This window comes from Ictalurus punctatus, chromosome 8 (genome assembly GCF_001660625.3).
Source record: "Ictalurus punctatus breed USDA103 chromosome 8, Coco_2.0, whole genome shotgun sequence".
Classification (NCBI taxonomy): Eukaryota; Metazoa; Chordata; class Actinopteri; order Siluriformes; family Ictaluridae; genus Ictalurus; species Ictalurus punctatus.
In genome coordinates this window covers 4518752-4542714 of record NC_030423.2, presented here as the reverse complement: position 1 = coordinate 4542714, position 23963 = coordinate 4518752, and the positions used below count along the sequence as shown (strand labels likewise).

Sequence of the window (23963 nt, the reverse complement as noted above, 5' to 3'; positions counted from 1 at the left end):
TTGTTTGTGGCGCATAGCCTCATATCATGTACGGTCTGTGTAGAAGCTGTATAATGTGAAAGGGAACCTAAAGACTGTGTTCTGGATCATTTTATCGACACTAAACTGACTTTAGCTGATTTCAGACACGGGCATGGTTATTTGGGTATTGAATAATCAAAATATTAGTCAGCCTGTGTATTATTCATACCTTTACATCATAAAATGATTCCAAGAGCCAACGTTGCAGATTGGGAAAAGGGGAAAAACACTTAATTGAATGAAATAAATTAGAAATATGGCTATGTAATAAGTGTGAATAGAAATTCAGGTCCATGTGACACTTAAAAGCATGTGGTAAATTCATAATCTTAAAAATGTCTTCCCTACAAGTTGTAGCAGATGTGTATGCAGATGTATAACCAGTCCCTCTAGGATTTTCTGATTTTTCCAATCATGGAAATGAACGCCAAATCAAGCAAACTATTCAGAGGGGCTTTCGATTTCTGAACATTCCCGCAGACTCTCCGTAGATTTGGGCCAAGACGGGTTATGTGACGTCATCCCAATGAGCATTCAGTCAAAGCCCTCTTCGATTCACGTGCGTCGAACATGAGTACAGCTAATAGGTCTCATTTACCAGCAGTGACGGACTGTATAACAGGATGAACTATACTGAAAATAATTTTAATGCCATTTATGTTTTTAATGTTCTAGAATAGAGCAGAACTCTAAGGGAATCCATTAGAGCCCATTGAGTACTGTTTCTACCCTCCAGTAATCAATCTTACATGGATAAATTGCATTTAATAGTGCTCAATGTCTTTTGATTGATGACTCCATAACACACAAAGGACTAATAAGTGACTTACTATGTATGTGACTGGCAGCAGTGCATCCGCAATGATAAGCAGATGTGCGTTTGTGGAATTGCAGTAGAAGACTGTTTGAGATTTGTTTTGGAAGTGCCTAGGGAGGGATCACTCATGGGTAATTGATTTTTGGTTGTGGATATTCTGGACTGTAGGGTCTTGAGCTGCATTTGATATGTTCTAAATTAAAACCGTCGGCTGAGACACCGTGCTAATTCTGTTTTTAAGAAAACCCTCAGGTCGTTTTGTGGAAATATTCAGCTCAGGCAATCAATGTTTTAGATGAGGAGGAACTCACAAATTATGTTACAATGCTGCATTGAACGAAGGTACACCATGTGCATTAATTCCCAGAAGGGATTTTACCACAGAAGTGAAAGCGCCACTCTCCTGAAGTGTACTCAGTGAGATTTCTCGCTCTCTGGTGTCTCTGCTGCGACGTGCCCTTTACTGTAATTACCAGGCAGCAGTCACTCAATTCTGGCAAGAAATACAGGAAACACTGGACTACAGCTTTCAGCAATACCATGGTTCACATGTGCGTTGTACAGCTGCAGAGTGATTTGTATTTCAGGGTGTGACAGTGTTAGGATAAGGATATGTCGTTTTTTTTCTCTCTAACGATCCAGATTTCACAAGAATGCTCATTCAAGTTCAATGTTTTTTTGAGGTACTAGGATAGCCCACGTTTTAAGGAAGAAACATTTGAATACTGAAGCAAGCTGTGTCATACTCTAAAATATTCAACGTTCAATGTAGAACTTTAAAGGTTCCTGGTTTTGTCCCTTTGATTCCTCTTAAAGTTTCTATGTAGAACCTTGCAACAGGTTTCAATATCTGGTTCCACGTACAAGCTTATAGCCTAAAACTACCCAAAGAGCTTCTGAAGAACTTTTTAAGAGTGTATAAGTGGAAAGATGTGTTTTGATGAAGATATTTGAAATAGTTACCATTTTAAAGGGATAGTTCACCCAAAAATGAAAATTCTGTCATCAATTACTGACCTTCATGTCGTTCTAAACAGATAAGTCTTTCGTTCGTCTTTGGAACACAAATGAAGACATTTTTAATGAAACCTGGGAGATTTCTGTCCCTCCATTTAGAGTCCATGTAACCAAAACTTTCGAGAGAACCACGACGCATGCGTGTTGACGCGAGAGCGGACTTCTTTTGTCGAGAGCGGGTATAAAAATATCCGCGAGAGTGGACCAAAAGAAACTGCAAGTGATGCCTCTATGTCGAAATCTGCAGACATCTTTGTTAAAAAAAAAACGGTTCTATTGTGACTCAGTTTGTGTACAGCGTCCCTCTTCCTCTGCTGTAAACAGAGCAGCGCTTCCGGGTTTTGTTGTACCGCGAGAACGCAAAAATCGTCCGCTCTTGATTAAAAAAAAAGTCCGCTCTCACCTCAACACAACACGCACGTGCCGGAGATCTATGCGGAAGTGAAGATATTTAGTGAATAAAGACTTAATTTTTGTTTTTTTTGCGCACACAAAGCATTTGGACTGGAGTCACATTGAGTACTTTGAACTTATCGGAGCTTGCAAGTTTTGGTTACATGGACTGCAATGGAGGAACCGAAATCTCCCAGGTTTCATTAAAGATGTCTTCATTGTGTTCCGAAGATGAACAAAAGTCTTACAGGTATGGAACGACATGAGGGTGAGTAATTGATGACAGAATTTTCCTTTTGGGGTGAACTATCCCTTTAATATTGTGCTATACAATATGAGAGAATGATATCACAAATACTATCTATGACTCCTACGTTTTTTAAACAAACAGAATCTCTGGTCAAAAATTTGAGAAAACTAAATTAATATATTGTTTAATTAACCACTAAAGGCCAGAAGTCCACGTTAAACAGAATTTTGTTCATTTACTTAACCAATTAATTTATGATATTAATGCTGCTTCAGTGTTGTCTTCTTTAAGAAGTCAGGACCAGATATTGTAATATATTGAAAACCATCATTCTGGGTTTCATTAATCTCATACCATGAACTTTTCATACACTTCCACCCCTTATATTGACCACGACCAAGGTGTATCTACTGTATTTCATGAGCACTTTTTACTGACCACATTAGCCTGTGCCATTTCAGTCTCACCACCACATCAACAATTTTGCAGTCACCTCCTCCCAGAACTGAACTATGGAGCAATCAGCATTTTTCAGTTCCTTCATTTGTGAAATCACTTACATTCATTGCAACAACAAAGTCAAGTCTCACTGACAGCTATCCGTCATGTAATTATAACACGATTTTAGGTGGAGACAGAATGTGATTTCTATTCTGCCCTTCAAATCGCAATGTATGCATTGTAGAGATTTCATATCACGATTATCGTGACCAAAACTGTCACGGGTATCAGTATTACCACGGTATTGTTCAAAATATGCTGAAAATGTACAAAAAGTGCTGATACTGATACTGGTGGCTTAGTGGTTAGCATGTTCACCTCACACCTCCAGGGTCGGGGGTTCGATTCCCACCGTGGCAATGTGTGTGTGCGGAGTTTGCATGTTCTCCCCGTTTCCTCCAGGGGTTTCCTCCAGGTACACCGGTTTCCTCCCCCAGTCCAAAGACATACCTGTTTGGTGTGTCCAAAAGTGTCTGTAGTGTGTGAATGTGTATGTGATTGTGATGCACCCTGTCCAGTGTGTACCCTGCCTTGTCCCCCATGCTTCCTGAGATAGGCTCCAGGTTCCCCGTGACCCTAAAAATTATAAGCGGTATAGAAGATGGATGGATCTCAAATCACTATTTCATGCCTCTGTAATTATCTGAAAAGCCATGTATTGGTCGTATAAATGTACTTTATCTCATAAATGTCGCACTTATTTCTCATTTGCTACTGTCTTGTTTGAACCTTCACAGAAGCTTGCGTTATTATTGCGTTAAATGAGATAAGAAATTATTTCAACCCGATTCAATATTTCGTGTCCAACGATTTAGTTTTCCTCATAAACTCGTGCATTGAGCTAAAAGTTAACATACGTTGCATTCACTATAACGTGATGGATGGTTGTCACGAAGATGACTCAGCGTGCACAGTTTTAATGATAATGAAATGTGACGTGGTAATACTAACGTCCAAGGGATATTATCGCTGTTTATTGTGAAACCGGTAACCGTTTCTTCCCTTATGCATTGGATATTTAGCATTATTGCAGAAATGAGATGTTTGCCTTAGTACTTGCATATACGTCAGTCAGCTGTATCCGACCTAAACCTGTGTACGTTTATCATTTGATTTACAGCATGTGATAAAATTGTCTGGTGTGCTTTCTTGAGCGCTCACTTTCTTTATGTTTCGAAACCTGGTTTTGACACAGAGCATGTTAAAGCTTGCAGTGTTTGCTGTTGGAGAACTCTGACTGTGACAGATTCACAGAAGGGCTTCAGTGGATGCACTCGAGCGAGATTCGAGAACTGGACAGCAGCATCGCTGTCTGCCACAATGCCGATTTGCCATCACATCATGCAGATCTATATTTGGAAAGCGAGCAAAACCGTGCTGCGTTTCTCAAGTGGAGTTCAAGGCTCTCGTTTCGCTCTCGCCTGTACACAGAGTGGCGGAAAAAGGGCCCTAAAGCACACAGCTTGTGAGGAGGCGACTGGCGTTTTTTTTTCTGCCTTGCACCTCAGATCTATTTATGAAATAAACCTTTGGTCTCCAACATCTCTGCAGTCGGCGATATTTATCAAGTGTTCCTGGTCACTGTGGAAAACAGAAAAAGGAGAAATATAAAGCTAGTATTAACAGACTTTATATACATTATTTTATTTTTTTAGCATTTCTTTTAGAAACTACATAAAAATCTAATGAAACTAGATAGAGATCGAATCATCAAAATCATTCCTGAATGCATAAACACACACGCATAAACACACACACACACACACACACACACACACACACATATATATATATATATATATATATATATATATATATATATATATATATATATATATATATATATATATATATATACAGTTATTTGCACAGTTCATGGTCGTGAGTCGGCAGGGAGAGAGAATGGTCTGTAGCTCGAAGCGCCTGGCGTAACATGATTCAAAGCTGTTATATACAGCTGTCATACAGTCTTACAAACTATGCAAAGGCCTTTAAACAACATAACCAACTGAGACGTTTAGCTAGCCGGCTTATCCAGTTCACTCCCCACGTCCTGGTACGTTAAAAAAATGCAAACAAAATGAACTGTCCTTTTTTGTTCTTAGTTGGTTAGCATCACTGATGCATCATGTGCGACTGAAAACCTGATTATGCTATGATTCTGAACTGAACCATGCACACATACAGGTTCATAAGATCATGAGTCATTTGGGTATTTGTGTAAGGAAGGCTGCACAAGAAGGACGGTCATAACAATAACAATGTAATTATTGCATAGAGCAGGCGTTCTCAAACTTTTTGAAGCCTGGGACACCTTTAACTGTGAAATAATAATAATAATAATAATAATAATAATAATAATAATAATAATAAAAATAACATAAAAATCCCATAGGTCTGTGCAGTATAGATGTTTCATGAACATATTCTAACTAGTTAAGTTTAGATTTGTGTGTTTATTAGAGCTTTTTATTCCACCGACAGAACACATTAGGTCAGACTTGACACTACTAGTAGTCAGACTATGCGAGTCGGGCTATGCTATATGAACACCACTTTGAGAACCATTGCTTTAGAGGCACAGATGAAGCCACCCTGCTTTACACTCCACTGTCCACTGTATTCAGTCTGATTGTCTTACACATCCAGGCAGATATACAGGTAAGCCATTAGTCATCAGTCTAATCTGCATGCTTGTATAGGCAGTCTAATCTGGTATGCAGGTTTTCTGGTGTTACTGGGTATTCTGTTCTTCTTGAGCTCAGATTAGTTTAAAAAGCCTTTCTCTTGTACACATTGAGTTTTTGAAGGTTAGCCTGTCCTGGGAAACTTGCTTTCTTTACTGAGAACCATTCCCACAAGAAGTGTGCAACGTGTTCATTTCTGGAAGCGCACATGGAAGATAAATGAGGATAAACGTTATCTATGACTGCGTATTTAAGATAGGCAGATGATCAATAAGCCCACTTAGACCACTTTCACTGAGGGGCACTGTGAGATGTTGCAGAAGCTACAGATTTGATGACACTTTTGCATGTTACGTTACACTTTCGAATGTAATTAGGCGGTGAATCACGTGAAAACATCACCGAGATAAGACGCGACGCTAATAGGATTCAGCACGTGTCGTCCAAATCAGTCGTTGGGGTTCAGGGACCACCGGAGGCTCTGTCAAGCATAGCCCGTGGGTCACGGGTTTTATTTTCCCATTATAGTGGTGTTAAATACAACCCACCATTGTACACATTATTGTTCACATTTAAATAGCAAGTGTGATATTTGAATAGTTGGATTGTGTTCTTAGAAGAAATCTTACTGAGGAGGTTATGTATTTTCCTCTTGGTTATATGAAGTTGAGAATGCTTGCTCTAGAACATCTACTTTCTGCAGTTAAAAGGATACTCTATCAGTTTTTTCCCTTTAATTGTATTACTGCATGGAGTATTGCTTCAGCAGTTCTCTTGATTATGCATTTCTTCATATAGACGCACCCAGCGTGGATTTCACAGCTCGAGACCAGTTGTTCACAGTGGAGAGCGCGATTCTAGCTGCTGTTGACTTGCTCCGTTTTGTTGTTTTTTTTTCCTTCAAAAGGCTATATTTGCCTTGGCTGCTGGGAGATCTGTCAATGCTGTCATGTCCATGGCCTTTAGTGTTGCTGATGGTATGCTATTGTTCCAGCGTGAAAGCCTTTGCCATGCCGTTAAGCACCAAGCTCACGGCCAAAGGCAAATGTTCTCCTCATGTTGTTCATTAAAGTGAGATTGGGAAGGTATATTTATCTGGCCAGCATTAGCAAATGTGTGGGATGTCAGAGGGAGGGATGGGACATTGTGGGTAATGTATTTCCTTCTTCTGCTCCATCAGAAGAGGGTTACAGGAATAATGTTCTTTAAATACAACAAAGTCTATTTTGACTAATATGTCGGAGTCTCAAGAGATCCTAGGGATTTCAGTAATTGATGTCTGACTCATGAACGCAATGTTTTCTCCAAAGAGCAGCTGTTGCATCTTGTGCCTGATGTCATGTCTTATTCACAAAACATTCAGCTTTGTTTTCAGATTCTGGCATTGAATTAAAACGTAGCATTTAATCTGTTTATAGCAGGGAGTTAACATATGAACTGCGGTGCTCCTCGTAGATTTCCCAGCGTCATTTCTTATTAAACAAAACATTTGGCTGTTCGACAATGCACATCTCTAGGACTCGTATGATTTACGACATATTGGAATATCCAGTGGTAGTAAGTATAGGTGTTGTTGGATTTAAAAATCGAAATCATACTTGAAACCATGAAAGTGTTTTGCCGTTCATTAGAGAGTATTTGTGTAACAGTTTCTCAGTTCATTAGTATGACTGAACCCCGTTACTACTTTCAAACTGACGGACTGAAAAGCTTTACAGGCCACTGTATTGATGTGTGCAATTTTCTTTTTGCACCAGTAGATGCAAACCTACAGCACCGCCCTGTGGCTAGCCGCCAGTATTACATTCTTCCTCATGGCACAGTGGAGAGGCGATCGTCCGGGTTGGCTGTTAATCTGGAGTCTCCACGCTTCCACCCACACACCAAGGGCAAGAACATCCGTCTGGATGCGCAGCTGCGGCGGGCCACGCGCAAAAACAGCTTCTGCCATGGCCTGACGTTCAGCCAGCGGCCCATCCGTCTGTACGAGCAGGTACGCTTGCGCTTGTCGGGTGTGCACTCAGGCTGGAGCGGTGCACTACGCTTTGGCTTCACGAGCCTAGACCCGAGCGAGCTTGCCTCATCTGACATCCCCAAATACGCCTGTCCGGACCTGGTGGCACGGCCTGGCTACTGGGCCAAGGCTTTGCCCGAGAGACTGGCGGCGAGGGACAACGTACTGGCTTTCTGGGCCGACCGGCACGGCCGTGTCTTCTACACAGTGAACGATGGCGAGCCTGTACTGTTCCACTGCGGCCTGAGTGCTGCGCGTCCACTCTGGGCCATCATAGACATCTACGGCATCACACAGGAAGTCACACTGCTTGGTGAGTTACTTATTTTCATCACACACGAAGTATAATAATTATACATCTGCTTAGAATGTTTAGAAAAAATAGTAACATTAAATCATATTGGAATGGGAAATGGTCTGGTTAGGCGACCTGCTAACTGTAGAAATATTGTTTTTTCTTTCTAATTTGCTATTTAAAAAGCCGGTTATCTGTAGCATGGGATAGACCATCACAAGAAATGACGTTTTTTGTGATATTATTTACTACCTACGCCATTATTTACTACCTTTTACATTATTGGTAAAAACTATTTTGCTTTTGTCATACAGTGAGGGAAAAAAGTATTTGATCCCCTGCTGATTTTGTACGTTTGCCCACTGACAAAGAAATGATCATTCTATAATTTTAATGGTAGTTGTATTTGAACAGTGAGAGACAGAATAACAACAAAAAAATCCAGAAAAACGCATGTCAAAAATGTTATAAATTGATTTGCATTTTAATGAGGGAAATAAGTATTTGACCCCCTCTGCAAAACATGACTTAGTACTTGGTTTAAAAACCCTTGTTGGCAATCACAGAGGTCAGACGTTTCTTGTAGTTGGCCACCAGGTTTGCACACATCTCAGGAGGGATTTTGTCCCACTCCTCTTTGCAGATCTTCTCCAAATCATTAAGGTTTCGAGGCTGACGTTTGGCAACTCAAACCTTCAGCTCTCTCCACAGATTTTCTATGGGATTTAGGTCTGGAGACTGGCTAGGCCACTCCAGGACCTTAATGTGCTTCTTCTTGACCCACTCCTTTGTTGCCTTGGCCGTGTGTTTTGGGTCATTGTCATGCTGGAATATCCATCCACGACCCATTTTCAATGCCCTGTCTGAGGGAAGGAGGTTTTCACCCAAGATTTGACGGTACATGGCCCCGTCCATCGTCCCTTTGATGCGGTGAAGTTGTCCTGTCCCCTTAGCAGAAAAAAAACCCCAAAGCATAATGTTTCCACCTCCATGTTTGACGGTGAGGATGGTGTTCCAGGGGTCATAGGCAGCATTCATCCTCCTCCAAACACGGCGAGTGGAGTTGATGCCAAAGAGCTCCATTTTGGTCTCATCTGACCACAACACTTTCACCCAGTTGTCCTCTGAATCATTCAGATATTCAGTGGCAAACTTCAGACGGGCATGTATATGTGCTTTCTTGAGCAGCAGACCTTGCGCGTGCTGCAGGATTTCAGTCCTTCACGGCGTAGTGTGTTACCAATTGTTTTCTTGGTGACTATGGACCCAGCTGCCTTGAGATCATTGACAAGATCCTACCGCGTAGTTCTGGGCTGATTCCTCACTGTTCTCATGATCAATGCAACTCCACGAGGTGAGATCTTGCATGGAGCCCCAGGCCGAGGGAGATCGACAGTTCTTTTGTGCTTCTTCCATTTGCGAATAATCGCACCAACTGTTGTCCCCTTCTCACCAAGCTGCTTGGCAATGGTCTTGTAGCCCATTCCAGACTTGTGTAGGTCTACAATCTTGTCCCTGACATCCTTGGAGAGCTCTTTGCTCTTGGCCATGGTGGAGAGTTTGGAATCTGATTGATTGATTGCTTCTGTGGACAGGTGTCTTTTATACAGGTAACAAACTGATATTAGGAGCACTCCCTTTAAGAGTGTGCTCCTAATCTCAGCTCGTTACCTGTATAAAAGACACCTGGGAGCCAGAAATCTTTCTGATTGAGAGGGGGTCAAATACTTTTTTCCCTCATTAAAATGCAAATTAATTTATAAAATTTTTGACGTGCGTTTTTCTGGATTTTTTTGTTGTTATTCTGTCTCTCACTGTTCAAATACAACTACCATTAAAATTATAGACTGATCATTTCTTTGTCAGTGGGCAAACGTACAAAATCAGCAGGGGATCAAATACTTTTTTCCTTCAATGTACATGGATGTGCCCGGAGTTCCCTGGGAGAGGCTCCAGGCTCCCTGCGACCCTGTGTAGGATAACCAGTACAGAAAATGGATTGATAGATGGATGGGTTCATGGATGAAATGGTATCTTGAGAGACACAATATTTTATAAGAGTTTGTGCAGTCCAGAAATCACCTACTCGACAGCTCCTCATCATTAAACTGCACTGAATTATGAAAAATCCTGTGACGTGTTTGAGGTCTAATCTAATCCACTGGGTCCGATTTCTCCCTCAGGTACCTGTTGAGGTTAATAATTGCTGAACAATTTCTAATTTAAAAAGTCAGACTCTCTTTATCGTGGTAATTCTGGTCCCGGCAGCACGGCAGTTTGAGTAGCTGCATTTTTAAGAAATTATTCTCCACCGATAAGACTCTTCACTGAGACTAAACTGCTTTAAAGGGGCCCCTGAGGAGGGCAGAAAGCCAGGGGAACAGACGTCATGATGACAGAGGTGCCAATGGTCACTATCACACCTTGACAGACGGATGGTTTTAGTGTGTGTGTGTGTGTGTGTGTGTGTGTGTGTGTGTGTGTGTGTGTGGTAGTCGAGCTGGATCATATCCTGCACCAAAGCAAAATACACACACCGTGTAGGAGGCCAAGCAGCACTCTTTCACTCTCCTCTCCACTCTGCTACATTATTTATCTTCTGTCCGTCGGTTGGCGTGGCCATATTTGGTAAGAGTAGCTGTGTATCCCTGGAGAGAGAGCCTCCATGGGACTGATATTCTGGGAGGCCACAAGTCTGCCAACTGAGCAAAACCAGACCCATGCAAATGTTGTGTCTAGCTTGTCAGTCAAGGCCTGCACCTTGATCTGCTTGTCTGATTTATTTCACTGGGAAATTAAAGGAGCTGTTTTGCAATTTTTAGAGCCCTCTGGTGACTGCAAGATGAATTACAGCTGTAGTAAAACCAAAGGTTCTCTGGAGGAACATCTGATGTTATTATAGCCTAGAAAGCAAATTTGTGTTTTTATTTTTTTTATTGAAGACTTCACATGGAGGGTTCTTATTTGAGCAGAGTAATGATGAGCTCCAATTTAAAGTGTAGCCCCTGACCTAATGATTCTCTCCATTCTTCCAGAAAGCACATTTGCTGACAGTACAAGCTGCCTGAGCGTGACGCGTCTCAGTGCCTACCTGCCTCCAAGCAACCATGACTCAGCCAACTATAGCAACAACCAGTTAGAGAGCAACCAGGCTGCCAAGATGGCTGCCTTGCACCTCAGCAGCTCAACACAGCTAAGCCCTTGCTGCTCCTCCTCTTCGTCCTCATCCCCTTTCGGTGTCCAAAGGTTATCCCGTGGCCTTCCCTCTACACTTGATGCTGACCTGCGCTTTCACCCGGTGCGTGGCGCCGATGTGCTCCTGTCCAGCGACCGTGCTATGACCTGCGTCCACTCCCCAGACGGCATTCGAACTTTGGTGTTCAGTGACAGGCCCATGAGGCTAGGTGAGACTCTGTTTGTGGAGGTGAGTCACATGGGCCCACCTTGCCTTGGCATGCTCCTTTTTGGCATGACTTCGTGCGACCCAGGCACATTGCATGCTGCAGAGTTGCCTGCTGAGCCTGACGCTCTCCTCGATCGTAAGGAGTACTGGGTGGTTCACCGTGGACTCCCTGCTCCTGCACCTGGCGACGTGCTCAGCTTCATGCTTCTGCCTGACGGAGAAGTGCATCATGGGATTAACGGGGTAGCGCGCGGACGTTTGCTGTGTGTCGACTCCTCTCAGGCTCTGTGGACCTTCTTCGCTCTGCGTGGGGCCATCAACCGACTCAGGATATTAGGCAAGTGTCAGTGTGAGGTGATCTGAAATAATTGTTAGCTTTTATTGACCATTTTTGAAGCAGTTTTAGTTTATGCTTTTTCAATATCACCTTATATATATATATATATATATATATATATATATATATATATATATAATGTAAGATATCAGTGCAGGTTATGTCTAGGTTACCTAGACAGGTTATTAAGTGGTCTGAAATAGGCCTCTGCTGTGAGTGGACTTTGCTTGTTCCTGTCATTCAGTTCTCTTGTCACTGGAGAATAGGCGTTACTCCCCTGCCTCATTACGCTGGTTTTCTCCAAGGCTTTTTATGCCCCCAGAAATAGCTCCTAGCATCTCCTTCAGCCTGCCTTATTATGGGATGCTATTTTGCTCTGTGTTATTGCTCCAAAATAAAACCCTGAACCCAATTACATGATTTGTATGCAGCGTATGCTGGCCATGAGCTTACATAAACTGATATATCAGATGGCATGTCCTATATGGTTCCTGGCTTTCAGATCCAGACCCTGACACATATTTAAAATGTAAACACTGGTGTCACATGGCCAGTTTATGTTGAAGCATATTTAGTGTCTGAATTGTGATAGTGAAGGATTTTAGGGACATGCAGAGGCGCATTAGAGATGGTCTAACGTGCACACTATTAAAATCTGAACAGCACATTGTTTTATATCTACAGTGATGTACATCAGGCAAATGCTGAAGGGTTAAGAAGGAAAATCTAAACCAGAGAAGTCAAAAAGCAAGTGAATCTACTTCCAGGTTTTTTATCAGTGATTGACGCATTCATGTGTCTTGAGCGAGAGAAGGGCAGAGATGCTGCTCTGCTCGTCAGTGTGGGTATGAAATGAATGTTCCCTTTATATAGAGTTATATAACTATATATATATCACTAAAAATACGACATTGCAGAGCCGCAGCAATCCAGTATTGACTTTGGGCTAATAATAAGTAAAAATACATTTTAAAAAGGTAAGGGCACGATGGATTAGTGGTTAGCACGTTTGCCTCGCACGTCGGGGGTTGGGGGTTTGAATCCTGCCTCCGCACTGTGGGCACGGAGCTTGCGTGTTCTCTCCATGCTTTGTGGGTTTCCTCCGGGTTCTCCGGTTTTCCTCCCTGAGTCCAAAGCCATGTGCTGTAGGTTGATTGGCATTTCCAAATTGTCCATAATGTGTGATTGTGCCCGTCCAGAGTGAACCTATGCTGTTCGCTGGGATAGGCTGTAGGCTCCCCTGCAACCCTGTGTAGGATAAGCGGGTGAACAGATAAAAGAAAGGTCTGAAAGTGAATTGTCTATGATGCTATAAAAAAAATCGCAAACTCTTCTAAACTTATCTGGTCGACTTTAATGCCTGATATCACAGTATCTCTGATTTAGAGCCCAGAAGTAAAGATCTTTGGTGTTTTGGCAGCCAGTAATTCACTTATTCTCTCCACTTTTTATGCAGTGAAACCATAGTCTAGTCAGATCTGATAACAGATTTTATTGTGTGATGTTATTGCTAGGAACACAGAGAGCCCCTAGCTAACTAACGCTATTATCTTTATTTTCTATGGCTTAAATATTAACTATCTAGCTGGGGCCACCAGTCGCAACATAACTGGCTCAACGTGGGGCAAATAACATGCGCGTGCATCCTCATCTATGCGTGTGTATCTCTGTATTATAATCGGGAGGCCAGTGAGGAGAACTGACTCACCACGTCATGGCATCCTGACTTTTTTCTTCAATATCTGGGCCAGTTCCTCCTTTACTTCCAGATTCAGCCAGCACCGCATTTAATTTAATTATTGCGTTTTGCATTTAATTATTGCCTTGATGGTGGAAATTCCTCTTTTGTGAAGCTCAACAACCTTTTGCCGCACATTACAGCTACGTTCTTTGGTTTTACCCATTGTTATGAATGCCTACGTGAATTTGGCCTATGTATTACCTCATCTTTCTTTATACCCCTGTGAAACAGGAAGTCTGTTCCTAGTCACAAAACATCAATGGGAATGTACTTCAAGTATATTTTTCATATGAATTCACAGGGGGGGGCAGTAATTGTGGCACACATATTTAACAAAGATATATATATTTTTTTGGATAAACCTGTGTTGTGTTTGCTATTGTTTGATATCCACGAGAGCGGGGTATTTTTTGTGATTTTTTTTTTTAAACAAACAAAATAAATTTTTCACAGCCTTCTTTGCTCACCAAGGGTGCCAATATTAGTGGAGGGCTCTGTATTTTTTTTATTGAAGCAAAAAAGTTATCAAACACCTATCACCAATGTGAAAAACTAATTGCCCCCTTAAACTTAAAATATGGTTTTGCCACCTTTAGCAACAATAACTGCAATGAAACACTTCCAATAATCCAGTTGCGCTTAAGTTTCAAATTACAGAATGAAGACTGAACATTCTCCTTTAGGATTTTCTGGTACAGCAGAATTCATGTTTCCCTCAATTATTGCAAGTTGCCCAGACCCTGAAACAGCAAAGCATCCCCACACCATCACACTTCCACCACCATGCTTGACCGTAGGTATGCTGTTCTTTTTGTGGAATTCTGTGTTTAGTTTACACCTGATGTACCGGGACCCCGGTCATCCAAACAGTTCACTTTCAACTCATCAGTCCACAGAATGTTCTCCCAAAAGGTTTGAGGATCAAGTCCATCACAAGCTTTAATGTTCTTCTGGGTCAGCAGTGGTTTTCACCTCACCACTCTTCCATAGATGTCATTTTTGCCCAGTGTCTTTCTGCTAGTGGAGTCATGAACAGTGACCTTTATTGATGCAAGAGAGGCCTGTAGGTCCTTTGATGTTGTCTTTGGGTCTTTTGTGATTTCCTGGATGAGTAGTTGCTGTGCTCTTGGAGGAATTTTAGAAGGTCGGCCACTTCTGGGAAGGTTCACTACTGTGCAAAGTTTTTCCATTTGGAGATGACGGCTCTCAGTGTAATTCTTTGGAGTCCCAGAGACTTTAAAATAGCTCTGTAACCCTTCCCAGACTGATGTATTTCAATCACCTTCTTCCTCATAGATTTTGGAATTTTTTTCAATTTTGGCATAGTGTGTTACTGTGTAACACCTTTTAACCAACTTCATGCTGTTGAAAAAAGTTCTATTTAAGTGTTTATTTGATTGAAAAGGGTTTGCAGTAATCAGACCTGGTTGCGTCTAATCCAACTGAACCTCGTTATGAATGGAGTTTCATAGATTTGGGGAATTAGTAACTACAGGGGAAGATACATTTTCACACCAGGCCCAGTTGGTACTGGATAACTTTTTTGCTTCAATAAATAACATTTTCATTTAAAAACTGTATTTTGTGTTTACTCAGGTCGCCTCTGCTTTATATTAGATTTTGTTTTAATTTCTGAAACAATTTAGTATGAGATATGCACAAAATCAGAAGAAATCAGGATAGGGGCGAATACATTTTCACAGCACTGTATATTCAAGACCTCAGCCTTTGTCTGTGCAGTGAATTTCTCTCTCTCTCACTTTCTCTCTCTCTGTGTCTGTCTATCTCAACTTTCCAGGAACACTGCAGGCAAGTCCGTCCACCTCCCCCTCTGTATCCCATGGCACAGCATCTGATGACAGCGACTCTGACCTGACTTTTAGTGTCAATAGATCCTCATCTGCCTCCGAGTCCTCGCTGGGTGAGTGAACGTACTTGTCACTGTTTGGACCCTTTATCCTCAATTGTTTATCTTTAAAAAAGCTGTCTGCCAAATAAGTTAATGTTCTGTCACATGACCACAATCCCCTATTTGCACTCTCCCCAGGGCAAATACATTTTCCTTAAGGAGGATTACTTTGTTTTTAAAAGTAATGATATACAGTTAAAAAAAAAACATAGATGTCCCAGGTCTGTGGAATGTTCATTGCTGGTCAGTGAACAGATCATTTTGCGCTCATTCAGAATAGCAGTAGTGTATTTTCACTGGACTATTTGCACTATTCTCACTGCAGCACTATTAGATCTAAATCCTGATGTTTATCTACGTTTGTCCCCAGTGACAGCCCCCAGCTCTCCTCTCAGTCCCCCAGTCTCGCCCAGCCTCCCCTTTCCAGAGACGCCATTGAGCAACAAGAGCGGCGAATGCACCGTGTGCTTCGATCAGGAGGTGGACACTGTCATTTACACGTGCGGACACATGTGTCTCTGCCATGAGTGTGGACTTAAGCTAAAGAAACAGATCAACGCTTGCTGCCCGATCTGCCGCAGACCCATCAAGGATGTGATCAAAACATACAGGCCATGAGAAGACAAGACACTGAACTGAACAAGTGGCTGAGAACCAGCTTTCCATTCTGAACCGAGTTTGAATTTCAGGAATGATCTGTAGCTTTGACTCCTGTAGCGTAACCTCACTGTCTGTCCCCAACCCCGATCATAAAATCCCCATCCCACCTCCAGACAAAGTCCAGGGGCAACCGAACGATTTTTGTTTGTTTGTTTGTGTGTGTGTGTGTGTGTGTGGGGGGGGGGGGGGGGGGGGGGGGGGGCTACACGAGGTTTGTCTGATGCTTGCTCAGACATTTTAGTGCCTTTGACATTTGTCTCAAAAGCATCGCCTACCAACCTGACAATCATATTTGATAGAGATATACAGAATATATGACTTTTATCAGAGGGACACTGAGAGGCTTGTTTAAGCAATGGAACTAACAGATGTAAACAGATAATAAAAATTTATAATTATTTTGGTTTGATATTTTAAAAGTAAATATATGTGTTTCCAATTGTGTAAAACGGATCAAATAAATCAATTCGTATGTATAGTGAATGATGAGAGGACATTTATTGCACAGACAGCAACTGAAAGCATTTCTGTATAAATAAGGACTGCATTTCAGAGAAATACAGAACACAAATGTTCTTTTTGTAAGGTTCAGATCGTTATTATGGCTATATGATTACATGAATGGTATATAACTGGCAAATGCATTATTTTACTGAGGAAACCCTCCCGCAAAATCTCTGGGTCAACTATGTGTAGAGGTGTAGAGTTTCAAGCACAGAGCACACAAAACACTGTTCAATGTACGCCAGATTTTGACTTTTCAGAAGTAAAAACAAGCATATTATTATTATTATTATTATTATTTAGCTGCCTAAGCTTCACTCGGTTGTAGGGTTAAAATTTGCAGGTCAAAATGGTCATGAACATATTTTTTTAAATGTGATTTTCTACATTTGGACAGCATTATTAATACCACATAGCTGCATTTGCTGAAGATATGCTGATTGTACGTGTTATTGTCACCAAATTACATCGACAACTGCCTCTAGAGTTCCCCTTAATTTGTCACTCCTGATGAAGCTCATCATGGTTTGTTAAATTGAATTGATTAAATGAACACTATTACACTGCCCCTATTTGCTATACTAAAAAAGTGCCCAATTTTGTTTTAGAGCTCTCATACAATAGGCTTACGTGCATCCAAGGTCAAAAAACACTTTCATTTTTTCATAATTTACATTGCATCACTTCTTTTTGCTCAGTGTCAAACGATTCGGTCAAGGATCCATTCAGTCTAAACTCCTCCTTTCAGAAAGCCTACTCTGATTGGTGAAACGTCCCAGTCTGTTGTGATTGGTCTACCGCTTACAGCACGTGTCGGAAATGAGACACCCATTACCATATCTGAATTTCCTTAATACCTTATCGATTTGAGGCCGAGTCCTATAGTGACGCATCGGAAGATCAACCCAGATCACCATCGCAAGCACGACGAGAACTGGACGTTTCTGAGCGGTAAGTTTGTACGTAGTTTGACTTGCGTTGAAGATGAGATGTTCTTGCTTTTGCAGCACAGAAAACGACGTCTTCTAGATATGGTGACAACAGGAACCCAACTTTTTCACTGCTGTGCAACTGTAGTGTTCGAGGGCGGGTCAAAGTACATGTCCGCGAGCAGCCAGTGAACACCAGAGGCAGGGGTTCTTGCTACAAACCTACGTAGGTTAGTACAGGAAGTAAGTCTGGAACCACTGACGACTCGTTTCAGGTGTTCAGAATCGGTTCTTTCTTTTGGGAGACAATAACTCCATTGGTCATGCTCTTTGATTTGTTTATTATTATTTTTTTACATTCACAAACAGCTATATAAAAACACACTGCATGAAAAGGTAATTAACATCTGAGAAAGCATAATAGGGGCACTTTAAATAGACACGTAAAACTGTTCTGAGGAAAGTGTTGATGTGAACAATGCTTAATGTAGGTCATTTACACTGTGTTTGGATAAAGTATCATTTCTAATTAAGAATTCTAGATCCACCTGTACCTGACAAATCAGTAGCAAATAAGCTTTTGTTTGCTTGTGATAGTTATACCCTTGCACAGAAAATGTTATTAAATTTGTGCACTAAATGCACATGGTTATATATGAATTTGCTGCTTAATGAGCGGAAATGTCAATGGCTCAGTACCATTACAGACAACACAGAACTCGATGCACTTGATCTGGCAGAAATCTTCACTTTAATAAAGAATTTAAAATTAAAAAAACAAACAAACCCAAAGTACACAGGGAAATCGAAAGCTTATTTAAAGTAAAAATACATTCCATATGAAAGACAGTCTTTTCACAGATAATCAGGACATGAATTATAATTCCAGCTCACACATTTTATCACAGCTGAAGCGGTGATGTGTTTCAACATTCCCCTTTTTTGACTATCAAAGTGTTGAGCTGATACAGCCTGTAGGAAGAAATAATTAATTAATTAAATAATAAAATGCCAGGCTTAATCTTGTTGCACCACAATCATGAAATACACTCATACATATGTTCTGTTCCACATTAAAAGAAAGGATAATCAAGTCACATTAGAGGTGTGTGTGTAGGGGAGGGGTTGGCAGACCTCAGGGACCCCCAGAAAGGCCACATTTTTGTTCCACTCCCAATACTCCCTGGCCAGGTAATTGAGACCTGTAGAACCCTTGATTAGCCAAAGTTCAGGTGTATCAAGAACTGGGACAGAACAAAAACCAGGTCTAACTGGTTGTCCCCATGGATTCAAGGGAGAACTGGGCTAGTTAATGAATCCAAGAAGTGAGATTGAGAGATTGCAACTTTTAAAAAGATACCCCCCCAATCAGGTTCCCAACCCTGGTCATGGAGTACCCCCCGTCCTGCACATAAGTGTTCTACTGTCCCGTTCCCAAACCTGATAGAAACTAATCAGCTCTTTAAGAGCCTGAATTGAGGTGTGTGTGTACAGCAGTGAAATGCTAAATTGTACACAACAGGGTTGGGAACCTGTGCAGTAGAGACTTACCTATTGTCAAAACAGAGCATGCACTCGTTTCCATAGGTCTTCCCATCGGACCCACACACAGGGTTAAAATCCCGCGTGCATATTGGGAAGACATATCTTCCGCAAGCAGGCTGTCAAAACAAACAAACACTCATTACCAAACATTGAAACCCATCCCAAACAGAAGAGACAAAGTTCATATCCACCCACCTCTGCTGATTTACCCTGGCCTGTAAGAACAGCTGCTGTAGTCAAAGCTAGAGGGAAAACAGTCCAAATTCAGTTCTCTAAGCCTATAAACTACATACATAAAGTACATACATATTTTTTGTTGATGTTTGCGAGCATAATGAGACTTTTCTTTTGAGCAGATGATTCTTGTCAATACTAAACTTAAAACTAAATAGCAGCAAAAAGTGATGGGCTACTTTTGCACGTACATTCTCTTATTAAAATCAACCTTTTTTTTTTTTTTTTTTTTTTAGACTACATACAATTACAAATACTATTGTAGACATGTTATGGTATACTAATTATTATTGGAAATACCCTACAAAAATAAATCAATAATAATAAATACGCTAACTTCAGTCTTGCTCTTACCAGGACCTTTACATTTTATATAAGCACTAGGAGACTCACCAGCCAAAGAGAGAATGACCAGAAAGATCCGCACAAACATGATGAAGTGATTCGGATGCTGGGAAAAGGCTGGAATGAGGATAAGGTCCGTGCGCGCGCCCCTTTATCACTCTGTCGTCAGGCGGCGCTCGAGCGTTGAGCTTTTCCAAAGATCATTAACGAGTTGTTTACAATACAGGCTATCGAAAAGATTTTTTTTTTTTTTTTTTTTTTTTTTTTTTTTTAAAGCAGAGAAACGAGTTTCTCGTCCTTTGAGAAGGTTTCCCATCTCAGATGAGTATCAGAAACAAGGTACATCAGTCACAGAAAACAGAACAAAAGCCCACTTTAAAGGGTAATTCCAGTGCTAGAATAGAAGACAGAATAATGATGGGAAATCTGAAGACACGCGCGTCAGCGAGTGATTCAGTAAATCAGAGCACTCGGCTCAGGTCACTCAAGAGCCGACTCCCAAACGACTCATAATTATTAAAAAAAAAAAAAAAAAAAAAAAAAAAAAAAAAAGCCAGTTGTTGGTCTTTGAATATGATAAAATCTTGATAAGCTCTTACACTAGCACTATAACGTTCCATTGTGCTTGTTATACCAAAAATTGTGTGTAATATACACACACAAAATCTGTTTAAGTAAAATGTTAAAACAGCACAGTGCTACATATTTGCATTGAGAAATACATTAAACCATCCATGATGCATATTATGGATTCAATGCTATCTGCACATATCCAGACAACTGTTTTCCCCTCATCAATTCTCTAGACTACAGCAATGAACATTACAGAACAGTGAACACACTTTTTTTTTTAAATGAGGGCATCACTGGATAAATCTCATTTTTTATATAATATATATATATATATATATATAAATATATATAAATAAAAAACAAAACACTAACAGACAGAAGTAAACTTCAAACTGTTTAAACTGACAAAAAAAAAAGGCTTGAGAATGAAGAGCTTTGTGGCTTTGAACATTTTTATTTGAAAGTACTGAACTTCATGGTGATCATGGATCTCATTATTTTCTACAGTATGCCTCATTGCATTTTATACCTTGCACATCTTGCTCATGTGCGTTTTCCCCCAGATCAAAACGTGTTTGTTCTCCACTGGTTGAGTAGAACAGCTGTGGAGATTAGGCAGATTCTTCTTTAGTTGTTGACATACAATGTGTGAGATTTACACTGAGTGTTTGGATATAAAAAGGTAATTTAAAAAACTATGCCAAATTAGTAGGAATAAACTTTTTGCATGAGATCTTTATACCCTTGCACAAAAATGTTATTAAATTTGTGCACTAAAGGCACAGTTGTACATGAAGCTGCTGCTTAATGAGCATGGAGGTCAACGGCTCAGTATTATAACAGGACAACACATTTTTATGTGCCTGATCTGGCAGAAATCACTTCTTTAATATAGGATTAAAAACCCAAAATACATAAGGAAAATGACATCTAAAACAGTTTATATATATTTAAAAAAATAAATTAAAAAAAAAAAAGAAAAATTCCATAGTAGACAGTCGTTTCACTGATTATAATCAGGACATGCATTATAATTCCAGTTCACACAAACAGCTGTTTCAACAGCTCCCTTTGTTGACTATGTAAGTGTTGAGTTGATGTTCCCTGTAGAGAGAGAGGATGGGGGGGAGGGGGTGTTGGGGGGGAGAAATTAATAAGTACAGGGCTTAAACTTACCACACCACAATCATGAGATGGGCATACACACTTATAGCAACTAATTTCACATAACATGTTTACATATAGTCAGACAATAACTGCATTTACACAAATAAGCCAGTTTAAAAATATACATACATACATGCTTGATTATTAATATTGTGTGTTGTTACCTGGATGTTCAGCAACTGTATGTTCATGAGTCCCTTGTTTGTCCTGAGCAGTTAAACTGCCCACTGTTCATAAAAATCCTCCAGGTCCTGCACATTCTTTACTTTTCCAGCATCTTCTGTATATTTGACCCCTTTCCAGCAGCAGCTATATGATGCTGAGAGCCACATTCACACACTGAGGACAACGGAGGGACTCGTACACGACTATTACAAAAGCTGCAAACATTCAATGGTGCTCAAGAAGGCAACATGATACATTAAGAGCCAGGGGGTGTAAATTTTTGAAGAGGATGATGTAAATTGTTATTTTTTGTCTTCTGAGAAACATGTAAGTATCTTATGTAACTTCTGAAAGGCAGTAGCAAGTTTTAAAAAAAAAAAAAAAAAAAAAAAAAAAAAAAAAAACCCACCTCCACCACCCCCCCACCCCACATATCATGTTTAGTTTACATCCCCCTGGCTCTTAACACCCTGCATTGGTTTCTTGAGCATCAGTCAACGTTTGCACCTTTTGTAATGGTTGTGTGCTCAAGTCCCTCAGTTGTCTTCAGTGTGAAGAGATGGATTTCATCCTCATCTAGCTACTGCTGGAAAGGGGTCAAATATACAGAAGATGCTGGAAAAGTAAAGAATGTGCAGGACCTGGAGGATTTTTGTGAAGAACAGTGGGCAGTTTAACTGCTCAGGACAAACAAGGGACTCATGAACAACCATCACAAGAACATATAGTTGTTGATCATCCAGGTGATGACACAGTATTAATAATCAAGCTTGTGTAAACTTTTGATCTGGTTCGTTTGTGTAAATTCAGTTATTATTGGTCTTGTGGACTATATGTAAACATCCGTTATGTGAAATGGCTTATTCAGGGCAGGACTCCATAAACAAAACAATTTTAGGACCCGTCTTCTTCTTCTTCTTCTTCTTCTTCTTCATCATGTAGATTCCACAATGCTTATACAACCTTGACCTCAACTGTACGTACAGAACAGGGTTTAAAAACCTGTGCAAACTTACATGTTGTCAAAGCAGAGCATGCACTCGTTTGGGTAGGTCTTCCCATCGGACCCGCACACGGGGTCATACTCGCGCGTGCACATCGGGAGGACATAGCTTTCGCAAGCAGCCTGTCAAAAACAGTCATTACACAACACTGAAAGCCAGCAGCACGTCATGACATGAGGACACTTAAGTTTGCTTATCCACCCACCTCCACTGACTGTGCATCAATAGTAGCTACTCTAGCAAAAGCTAGAGGGAAAACAAAAAACAAACAAACAAACAAACAAACAAACAAACAGTCAAGAGGTCAAATTCAGTTATTTAAGCAAGTGCACAACGATGCCCAAACTATTTTAAAGTCCAGATGTGTACTATGCACGCATTTAATACCACTACTATATACCCTCCAACAAATATAGGCAATATGTATATGCCACTATTATCTGTACATCCCCTTACTATATCAAGGTCCTTTCAGGCTATCAATTCCACGTACTACTGTGGACAGGTTACTTAGAATATGGCTTTGGAATTGAAAATATAATATAATACAATTTAATTGGGGGGCACCTCTGACACGAGCCCACATCACCAGTCTTACAAAGACCTTTATGTTATATACAAGAGCCAAGAAACTCACCAGCCACAGAGAGAAGGAAAAGGAAGAGCCGCACAAATTTCAGGAACCGACTCTGAGATGAAGCTGGAATGACTCTCAGATCCGCGCGCACATCCATTTCTCACACCACCTCTTATTATTTCTCCCCAGATCAGAGTATTCTCAAAGTTGTGCCAAAAACCAACGTTATAAAAAACCGTTTTGCATGAAAGACTGCAGTCTGTGAAATGTCCCATGTCCTACTCATTTGAGTGTTTTCCCTGATCCCAGCACACCTGGTCCAATCAATCAGCTCATTAACAGCCCTTCCTGAGTTAAAGTGGGTGAGTTGGGCAGGGAGAAATCTAAAATGTGCAGGACAGTGGGTTCTTTCAGACAAGAATAATCCCCAGATAGTAGGCCTCTAAGAACATGTAATGAAAAACATGACAGGCCCTATTATTAATTGCTTTCATCATGTCACTTAAGAATAATTTAGGAATTCCTTCACAAATGTCTTCTTCAATATGTTATTTTTCACCCAAACTGGCCAGCTGGAGATTAAACAGTCTTCAACTGTACAGTTTTGGTGAGTCTGTGCACATGATTGCCTCTAATTCTTGTTCTTAGATTTACTTTTATGGTATTTGGCAGACACCCTTATCCAGAGCGATTTACAATAATCCATGCATGCATCCATCAATCTTCTACCGCTTATTCCTTTTCAGGGTCACGGGGAACCTGGAGGCTATCCCAGGGAGCATCAGGCACAAGGCGGGGTACACCCTGGAAAGGGTACTTCCAATAATATTTTTTTATTTTATTTTTTATATAACTGAGCAGTTAAGGGTCTTGCT

The 23963-nt window shown here is 40.7% G+C and overlaps 3 protein-coding genes across 6 annotated transcripts in view; 1 reads left to right on the top strand and 2 right to left on the bottom strand.

The window, feature by feature from the left end:
- neurl1b (neuralized E3 ubiquitin protein ligase 1B) overlaps positions 1 to 16528 on the top strand; it is a 37626-nt gene extending 21098 nt beyond the window's left edge. For 2 of the 4 annotated variants that reach the window (XM_017473759.3, XM_017473761.3), the window contains exons 2-5: positions 7447 to 8013; positions 11031 to 11735; positions 15275 to 15397; positions 15756 to 16528. In XM_017473759.3, coding sequence (XP_017329248.1) covers positions 7447 to 8013; positions 11031 to 11735; positions 15275 to 15397; positions 15756 to 16003 — 1643 coding nt within the window. In that variant the 3' untranslated portion in view covers positions 16004 to 16528. Of the gene's footprint in view, positions 1 to 7443; positions 8014 to 11030; positions 11736 to 15274; positions 15398 to 15755 lie in introns of all 4 variants that reach the window. The other 2 variants (XM_017473758.3, XM_017473760.3) reach the window with 1 other exon arrangement.
- Positions 16529 to 18210: 1682 nt separating this feature from the next.
- On the bottom strand, positions 18211 to 19857 carry LOC108268681 (trypsin inhibitor ClTI-1). Its single transcript, XM_017473770.3, has 4 exons — positions 19651 to 19857; positions 19219 to 19265; positions 19030 to 19139; positions 18211 to 18450 (listed from the first exon to the last, which is right to left on the bottom strand). Exons 1-4 carry the CDS (start codon positions 19688 to 19690, stop codon positions 18405 to 18407), a joined length of 243 nt encoding a protein of 80 aa, XP_017329259.1. The 5' UTR covers positions 19691 to 19857; the 3' UTR covers positions 18211 to 18404.
- Positions 19858 to 20609: 752 nt separating this feature from the next.
- Positions 20610 to 23337, bottom strand: LOC108268680 (trypsin inhibitor ClTI-1). The gene is made up of 4 exons (XM_017473769.3): positions 23149 to 23337; positions 22717 to 22757; positions 22524 to 22633; positions 20610 to 21279 (listed from the first exon to the last, which is right to left on the bottom strand). Exons 1-4 carry the CDS (start codon positions 23243 to 23245, stop codon positions 21234 to 21236), a joined length of 294 nt encoding a protein of 97 aa, XP_017329258.1. The 5' UTR covers positions 23246 to 23337; the 3' UTR covers positions 20610 to 21233.
- Between the last annotated feature and the right edge of the window lie 626 nt (positions 23338 to 23963).